General features: G+C 46.7%; 1 protein-coding gene across 1 annotated transcript in view; it reads right to left on the bottom strand.

The window, feature by feature from the left end:
- Positions 1–648: 648 nt before the first annotated feature.
- rtn4rl1a (reticulon 4 receptor-like 1a) overlaps positions 649–10,058 on the bottom strand; it is a gene marked incomplete at both ends in the record, with an annotated part of 170,196 nt that continues 160,786 nt past the window's right edge. Inside the window, 3 exons of the mRNA XM_083759832.1 lie at positions 649–1,213; positions 2,154–2,497; positions 6,641–7,095. Coding sequence (XP_083615958.1) covers positions 649–1,213; positions 2,154–2,497; positions 6,641–7,095 — 1,364 coding nt within the window. The remainder of the gene's footprint in view (positions 1,214–2,153; positions 2,498–6,640; positions 7,096–10,058) is intronic.

Here is a 10,058-nt window from a genome sequence, read left to right as displayed (position 1 = left end):
AGGTTTTATGGCACCGTGGACTGAATGGTCGACACATTACAGATGCTCATGTTGTCGCGTCCACGTGAATGACGGATAGCGCAAGATGCACATGTATAGAGTCCCGCTCTGTGTGGCAGGGCCCGACATGGAGAGTGGGAGGGCAGATTGTGCTGTTTTCATCTTTATTGTCTGTTGTTGTCCCTGCCACGTGGAATGATTCATTGACGTTGTATACCGAACGGGCGATGTTGTGGCTTTCTATTTCCCCTTTATTGTTTAGGTCTTTTCACGAGTGCATAAATTCTCCGAGACGATCGATGCCAACCTCTCGAGACAGTCGTGGCTACGGGATGAGAGACGAGTGTAATGACTTCCTGTTGTTTCCCTTTTGTGACATCATCAAAGGAGCAATGGGGCTGAATTGGTTTTCCCTGACTGTCGCGACTCCTAAATATTATCCCTGCACTTGAAATCCACAGGAATAACAGTAGACCGATCGATAATGGTCTTTATGTGTACTATACAAACACGTGCACACACACACACACACACACACACACACACACACACACACACACATTTATGAACAAATGCCTCATTGAGAGCCAGAGCGCGGTTGGTCAGGAGAGTGAATCAATAGGTTGTATCAACAGCAGTAAGCAGGTTTCAGCATGGGATCAGAGAGGCCAGCGTCAGCAGCACGGCCAATGGGAAACAGAGTAGTGAACACGCTGGACGGGGCGCCGCCACGTCACTGGCCCTCTGCACCCCGCTGGGCGGGCCGACGGAAGTCCTCGGGATGCACTTGTTCTTCCTCCGAGGCGCCGCCGACAGGTCGTATTTCTCCCCGTCCGCGGCGGAGGCGCTGTAGTCTTTGTCCCCGGCGAGCTGCACCTCGTTCTGCTCGCCCTTGTTCCCCTTGCGACCGCGGCGCGTGCAGTTGCGGCGTCCTCCCTTAGCGGTGGGCCGGGGCAGGGGAGACGGGGTGGGCAGCAGCAGGCTGTACTGGTCTCCGTGGGGCAGGTACGGCCGCTGGTGGTGGTTGTGGCGGCCGCGGTGGCGGTTCAGGTGGTTCAGCGACTCTCCCGGCTCCTCCTCCCTGGCGACCTCCGGCCTCTGGCTCTCCCCCGGCAGGCAGCTGGGCAGCTGCTCCTTCCGCAGGCCTTTCAGGTCCTTGCCGGCCAGCTCCGGCGGCAGCACGCACGTCAGCGAGGAGGTGGAGCCCCGGAACCTTTAACACAAAGACACACGCATGTGTGTATATCTGTCAAACTACTTCCACAACGTTACCTTTTTCTACTACTGTTTTTATTGTGCGAATAAATCAAACTAAAACGCCGTCCACAATCACACCAGAGGGAGTTTCACAAACCGAGATTTGGCTCAAATGAGGGGTTAAAGTCGGACAGCAATGGCTTTTTCGGTCATTTTATTTCTGAAACGGAAGCCTGTATGTTTCTGAATCAACCAGAGCGGCCCATCCCTTCAGGCTATGGGATGTTAGAATCTCAATCATTGCACCCGTGTGTAGCGGCACTACTGTTTGTTTACAAGGCCAGCCAAGCATGTTTGCTACTATGTGGCTTATTATAGTATACAGTAGCTCTGTAATTAAAATCAGGTGTGTTTGAATGAACGTGCAGCTATGGGAATCAAACAGGTGAATGAAATCAAGATTAATTTATATTCATAAGAGTAGATGTATGTCATCACGCAGCATGTTTTCATTCACAAAATTGGCTTTTTAGGGACTTTTGATATAAAAGGTAAACACAAAAATTGAAAATGTCCAATTGTTTTGGCATCTATTGTTAGGTATGCCCATATGATGACGGATATGCTCTAAAAGTGTGAACAACGTATTTTGAACTAGGTCTTTAAATTTATTTCGCTCCTATGCCACCAAAATGTGATATGCCCTATCAACAGTCGTAAAGGAATGTGAATCCCTACTCTCCTTCAAAACTGGCTGCAATTCGAAACTGGTCATTTGTCATTACATGTTGATGATGAATTGAAAATGGAGGAACCCAGTGGAAACAAGCCTCAGTGCTTTCTTGTTTTTTTATCCTCTTAGCAGACCATATAGGCCTACTTTCCTGCGATTATTCTGCAAAACTCTTCATTAAGTTTTCAATCACTCAATCAATCAATCAATCAATCAAACCAACCTGCGCAGCCAGTCCCACAGCGACAGGGCCTTGCAGTCGCACTCCCAGGGGTTGTCGTTGAGCCGCAGGTACTCCAGGGCGGGCAGCAGCGTGAGGCCGCTGCCGGACAGCTCGGTCAGCGAGTTGTTGAACAGGTAGAGGGTGGTGAGGCGCCGCAGGTCGTGGAAGGCCTGCCGGTCCACCCACTGGATGCGGTTCTGGTGGAGGAGGAGGCGGTCGAGCACGCCCAGGCCGCGGAAGGTGTTCTGGCGCAGGCTCCACAGGCGGTTGCCGTGCAGGAAGAGGTGGCTGAGGTTGAGCAGGTCGATGAACAGGTCGTCCTCCAGGAACTCCAGCTGATTGTCCTGTGAGGGAGACAGAGAGAAACGAGGGCTTGTGGCACTGGTTCCCAAACATGTTTAGCTCCAGACCCAAAAGAGAAATGAAGACGTTTGCCCGGGACCCGAACCATCTACAAGCTTGAAAATCTGTTATTTTTGCTACTTCTTAAACATTAGTTTTGTAATTTATGGAAATTCTTAGTTTTTTGTTTTATCTTCATGACATTACTGAATTCTTTTTAAATTCATTCCTTATTTTTTTGCTTTTTTGGGGAATGTAGGAAACAAAAGATAAATAAAGGTACCCTTAAAAAAGTGGATTATAGGGAGGGACGTCGAGGAGTGATTGCATAGAGGGAGATAGGTAGGGAAAGGAAGATGCACACAAAGGAAGAAGGATGAGACGAGATAGTTAGGTAAAGTTAGCGAAAGTTGTGGCAAATCTGGGAAAAAAATGCTTACCACTAGCTTTTTTCACAGATGTGTTCATAAAGGTGTCTACTATCACATATCAATTTGTCCCAACCCAACTCCCCTGGTAACAGTGACAGCTGCTTAAAGTTGGGGTACCATTAACAACCTATATAAGGCAACATTTCCTAAATGTAATTATGCCTTTATAGCATGTGACGTGTCAAACTAGGGGGTTTTCATGATGAGCAAAATAGCACTCAATATGACACCAGTATAGTGATGTCAACAACATCAATAATACATTCATAAATTCCTTGGTTGATTTGGCTGCTACCCAATGATAATTATAACAAAGCCCAATGTTTGTGTGCCTGTATAAACCTCAATATATTTTAGCTCGATATGTGTGGCCTTTAGCCTTATATCATACAAAGTTAATCTATTGTGTTGTTTCCTTATACGACACAATAGTACATACATATGAAAGGCTCTACACCTTCACATGCAGTATAAAAGCTTGTATTAAATGAATGCATTTTCACACATCAATATTTAAAATTCCATTCTTCTCCTGAGATAGAATTCATGAATATACGATTGGAGTGGCTGTAGCTATGGAAGCCAGCGGTAGCCTCTAACGGCACCACAGGTATTGGTTTTGAAACATGGTCCATTTCTTGTGCACACCGTGTGATTAAAAGGCTTATTTGATCAGCCCCAAATTCATAAAGTTATGTGCTAGGTTATCATGCAGGAGTGATGTGATGAGTGATGGGGGTTAGCTCAATAACATCTCTCTCTCTCTCTCTCTCTCTCTCTCTCTCTCTCTCTCTCGCTCTCGCTCTCGCTCTCGCTCTCTCTCCACAAGTGAGCTAATAAGCCAAGACTTATGACTATGATTGATTTGCTGTATGTGTGTCACGTGGGTGCCCGCAGCTGCTCTTGAATCTCTTAATTCCAATGTATAATTGAACAGGAGCACAGGTTATTAGAGATTTCTTCAACCCATAGTCACTGAAATGAATATTGGAACCTTACCTCATAAGGCCACAACATTATATACTGTAAGCTGCATTTTGCAGATAGACAAACCAGGACAAAGTTTACTTTATTCAATGTGACTGTGACAGGGTAAATATTATGTGTTAAGAATTGTTGGTTTAAGCAAGACTGTTGCTGTATCTGGTGTAGCGTTGCATGTTAAACAGGGAGTTTCTCTAATACCTAGGGTCTGGGTTTTGAGTAGGCAAATTATTCGGATTTGATAGGCTCAGAGTCAAACTAATCCCTTATCAAATCTTTTCACTCCAAATCTTTGATCCAGCTTGTTTTCATTTTGAAATTGAATTAATTTCTATCACCAATTGCACTAAATAGCTACACAGATATTTTTGACTCTAAGAGAGAGGATTGGATAAGCAGATTATCATGTGTTTTTGCATTTGACAAAATCCTTTCAAACCTCGACTAGTTTTAACCACATCAACCTGGCATCCCTATATATATATTTTTTTTAAACATATGTTTATTGATTTATTTTACAGTACAAAAGTATTTTCAAAACAATTTACATATATTTCCCCCCCCCCCACATCCCCATGGCAGCACAAATGGCATCCCTATATTGGGCAAAGTTTGAATTTCAAATATTTCCGTTATCACACAACTCTTGATAACAGATTCAGAAACTCGAAGATCTGCTATTTTCTGGCAAATGTTGGCAGATTTTTGGTGAATGTTCACCTATATGACATGTCCAGAATAGGGATGCTATATAATAGGGTGGCACTACTGTAGCTATAGGTGTCACATGGACGGACCACGTCACAAATGTGGTCCTCTACCTACTACGAGTCATAGACAAGGCCAGGGACAGAACGGCTGAGGCTGGCAGTAGTGTTGATTATGACAGCAAATTTTAATTTAGTTTTAGTCTTTTGACAAAAATTTGATTTAGTTTTAGTCTAGTTTTAGTCGACTAAACATGTATTTTGGCGGGCCTTGATGGCGTCGTAATGCCTGATTTTGCAGTACACTATTTTCAGAGTGCAACACCCGAGCGCAACCAAACACAAAATGACTTGTCTTTTAGTTCAGGGGTTTTCAGCTGATTATGAACCAGGGACCACTACCCTGACTGAGAATCAACCTGGGGACCACTACCCTGACTGAGAATCAACCTGGGGACCACTACCCTGACTGAGAATCAACCTGGGGACCACTACCCTGACTGAGAATCAACCTGGGGACCACTACCCTGACTGAGAATCAACCTGGGGACCACTACCCTGACTGAGAATCAACCTGGGGACCACTACCCTGACTGAGAATCAACCTGGGGACCACTACCCTGACTGAGAATCAACCTGGGGACCACTACCCTGACTGAGAATCAACCTGGGGACCACTACCCTGACTGAGAATCAACCTGGGGACCACTACCCTGACTGAGAATCAACCTGGGGACCACTACCCTGACTGAGAATCAACCTGGGGACCACTACCCTGACTGAGAATCAACCTGGGGACCACTACCCTGACTGAGAATCAACCTGGGGACCACTACCCTGACTGAGAATCAACCTGGGGACCACTACCCTGACTGAGAATCAACCTGGGGACCACTACCCTGACTGAGAATCAACCTGGGGACCACTACCCTGACTGAGAATCAACCTGGGGACCACTGTTGTGTTGGGAGGGGGGATATGGACGTGGTGTGGGGGGAAAATTAACCTTCCATATTAAAATCATGTTGCTGTTCATTGTAACTTACTGTATGTATGAGCGAGCAGACGCATGCAATTAATTATGGGCACATTTCCTTATAATGGTGACTCAACCAGGCAAACCGGTACAGTTTCCCTTGAGATTCTACCTCCCTTTTCTGTGGAAGTTCGTCCGACTTCCCAGTAACTGACAACATCGATCGAGCGTCATCGTATGTCACCACGTCATTTACTGCATTGTTTCTCAACTTGTGGTCAATACAATAAATTAAAATACAAATCTTCACTTTCCTACATTACTAAATGCATGGTCAGGGACCACATGCAATACCTTCACGGACCACCAGCAGTCCACAGACCACCTGTTGAAAACCCATGTTTTAGTTCTATTAGATCTCTTCTCCACTAGTCCCTCCTTAACATTTTAGTTTTTATTTGTCAATGAAATTGTCAATACTAGAGTGGTGCCCATTGGGCACTGGCCTACTTGGAACGATGCAAGTTGGAAATCTATGCCCCACCCAGTTATTATGTCCGTGACGTGTCCCTTTTATGTCCATATATGGAGTTCTTTGTCAGGCATGCCCAAATATGGAGTCTATGCCGATGTCAGAACATAATTGTGATGTCAGAACAGGCCAGCTCCATATATGGAGAAATAGGGGTGATCAGGTACTGAGCCCGGGCAAAGGCTTTTGTGCTGGTTCTGGACAACCGGCTATCCAACAGACACCGGGCGAAGTCATTGGGGCGAACATTGGATTACAGACGTACATACATACGTACAGAGGCGTGGTGTATTTAGAGCGCTGGGGCACCGCTCTTGGGCACTGGCCTACTTGGAACGATGCAAGTTGGAAATACAATCCTCACCCAGTTATTATGTATGTGTCCCTTTTTTGCCCATATATGGAGTTATTTGTCAGGCATGCCCAAATATGGAGTCTATGCAGATGTGAGAACATATTTTTGTGATGTCAGAACAGGCCAGGTCCATATATGGAGCCTAACATCCTGCAGCTACCTGCAGGTAGAGGTACTGCAGGTTGTGGAGGCCCTGGAAGACGCCGGCCGGCAGGCTGACCAGGCCACAGTGGTAGAGGTGCAGCGCGTGCAGACGTCCCAAGCCCTGGAAGGTGTCGGCCGCCAGGGCCCTCAGGTGGCGGTTGTCGCCCAGGTCCAGCTCCTCCAGGCGGTCGAAGCCGTGGAAGGTGGACGGCTGGATGTAGGAGATGTTGTTGGAGTACAGCCACAGCATGGCGGTGGTCGGCGAGAAGTGGCCGCGGAGCAGCCGCTGGATGCGGTTGTTCTGCAGGAAGACGCGCTCGCTCTGGGCCGGGATGCCCTCCGGCACGGCGTTGAAGTTGGTGGCCTGGCAGGAGACGGTGCTGGGTGACGTGTAGCAGATGCAGTGGCGCGGGCAGGGCAGCGACAGGTCCAGGCCACACAACACCAGCAGCAGCTCCACACCGCCACTACCTGAAAGAGGAGGAGAGGAGAAGTTGGATTTAACGCAGTGTTGATTTTTACAGCAAATGTCGGTTTAGTTTTAGTCATAGTTCTTTTTTATTTGGGGGAGGACCCGGGGAAGACCAAGGCGCAGTTGGAGGAACTCACTGGCTCACTGGCCTTGGAACGTCTCGGAATCCCCCAGGAGGAAGTTATTAATAGGGACTTCAGAGCAACGACGGCTACGGCAGTCCGCTCCGGCAACCGGAAATGGATCAGTGCTCGATACATAAACCTGCTTGCCGTCGCAGCCCTTTCTACTACGGCAGAACCTACACTTACAAGTAGTGTCTACAACGCCGTGTCATAACCAAGTTTATTGAAATTATAGCTGTCATACATTTACACTGATTGCTCCAGTACCTATCTTATGCTGTGTAATGTGTCGACATGCTCTGAATGAAGAAATAACACTATCTGTCATATTAACCATGTTTATTAAAACGGTTTTAGAATGACACAGATTGCTCCAGCACTTTCCTCTGACGCGCGGCGCAGTGTTTAATTTTTTTTTAATAATGTATTTATGTTTGACACATGCTGCATAGACACGTCACCATGGGAACCAAGATAAGTGGTTGAAGATGGATGGGCCCACCTACGGTAGTGAACCCATCCATCCAACCCGCCTTGATGGGGTCACAATGGCAGATTTTACACTTGTTTGCGTGGTGAACACACCACCAGAGCGCAACCAAACAAAATGACTTGTCTTAGTTCTACTGGATCTGTTCTCCACTTTTTTTTTGTTTTAGTCATCATAGCTTAGTTTGGTATTTTTTCGAAAATTTTTCGTACTAATTTTAGTCAATGAAATCAACACTGATTGAAAGGGGGGAAGAGCCGTAATGAGTGAGGGGGAGGGGGGAAGTCAGGGGTGGAGAATGGTATAGAGGCAAAGTGAGAGAGGTTGTGAGAAACGGGAAATTAATTGAATTCACGGGGCAGAGCACCCTTTATCAAACGCATCTTGAGCGAAACATTCATTGCTCTCAGTTTACTAAGACAACAATAGGCACGGTTCACTGCAGGCAAATTACAACGCTGACACACACACACACACACACACACACACACACACACACACACACACACACACACACAATTTTCTAATGACTTTCATTCATATTATATGAAAGAACTCTCAGTTATATAAGGCCTTATTTAAACAATACACATACTGTATGGAGCTAGGTCTAAAGCCCACTGATGGCACAAACACAGTTTCACTATAACAAAACTCATAATCTAGATGCAAAGTACGGTACAAAACACCAGGAGTTGCATAGTGATGATCATGGGTGTGTTTTCTGGTGTAAGAGTGTCGTCTCCATAGAGTATTAAAAGGATAGAGACTAAACTGGCACGAAGCTCCGCCCCCTCCGCTATTCATGTCAGTGGAAGTTGCTCAGTGGCGTTTTGAAGCACCCGGAAGGCTGCCGGAAGGACCGTCTATTTACAATTTTTTTCGCTGATTCAGCATTTGGACACCAAATTTTGGTGTCCAAATGCAGAAGTGCAGCTGGGCTTTAACATTGAGCGCTCGGTTGCACGGGGTTTCAACATTGGAGTGCCTAGCTGGCCCCTTGGTCGTCTCCCATTCCCTTTAAAAAGCCAGTTGTGCCAATGACACATTCAGCAAGTTGGGAGGAGATGTGCACGGCAGGGGCGTAACTCGTGTAACAATTTGGGGGACACTTGACGCCCACACACCCGTGCACACAGAGATGCAATGACAGTTGAGTTGACCAAAGTTTGGCGGGGCCCGGTGGTCGCTGCTGTCAACACACAACCCAGCAGCCCGCCCCTCAACAGCTCCGGTGGAGTGTAGGGTAGGCTAATAAGTGACGTGGAGGAAGGCGGGAGTGCAGTGGGCTCCCCCGAATGTGCTCAGCTGCTGCTGCTCCGTTCACTATCGCTGCACTCGTAGGTTATGTTCGGTTAGGTTAGACTCTTCTTCAACAAAGATGGAGAAAGCTAACATTCTTTGTTCTGTACTTGCATACATGCAATTGTATGGTACAAAACACTGAAGTCCTTCAACCAGAAACTATAACCTCTGCAGTCTTAACCAGGTGTAGCGACTGTGCTGTGTGTATTTGGGCATGCAGTTCAGAATCACAGCCTCATAAGTCTTGTAATGTGTCTGCATGTACAGTATGCCCAAAAGACATCTTCTTACAGATCAACCTAAAGACCTCATGCTCGTTCTCTTTAAAAGCACCTATGAAAGCACACAGCAGGGAGAGAGCATCAGTGCAGCTCTGCCTGCTGCATTCATAACTGGCAGCAGTTGAACTTGTTGCTGCTGTACACTCCGTCGCATATAAAGGCAGATAAAGACAAACAGAAGGTCATGGGTCAGCAATAAACTGTCGACTACTGTTGACTACTGCTGACAGACAGACAGACAGAGACTACTGTCTCTGTCTGTCTGTCTCTCTCTCTCTCACTCACTCCCCTCCTCCTTCTACACCCAGGGGTCTGTCTTTGCCCCCCTTCTCCCTCTACACCCAGGGGTCTGTCTTTGCCCCCCTTCTCCCTCTACACCAAAACTCCTTGCCGAACACAACACGTCGCATTTGTGAGCTTGCAGATACCTTCAATGCTCACGTATCTTCGCAGAATCTTCGCCTGTTATTATGACCCATATTAGGGACGCTGGTGTTAATGTGATAAACCTGAAAAATGGGCCACAACAATGCCTTGTGCTGAGATTTAGACAAAGGTTCAGCTGGTCACTTTCTGTACCCTCTACTGGAGATTGCAATCAATGCCTTTAACACCGCCACCTATTTTTAAGACCGACATGCCCATGGGCACACGTTACACAACGTGGGCACTGGGCGAGAAAGTGACACCTCTGTTGGTTGTAAATTAGTATTGACACCTCAGTGTAAGACAGCCTAGCCCTATATATGACAATTTATGAT

Source organism: Protomyctophum parallelum (genome assembly GCF_964188405.1).
Source record: "Protomyctophum parallelum genome assembly, chromosome: 1".
NCBI lineage: Eukaryota > Metazoa > Chordata > Actinopteri > Myctophiformes > Myctophidae > Protomyctophum > Protomyctophum parallelum.
This window is presented reverse-complemented; position numbering and strand designations above follow the sequence as displayed.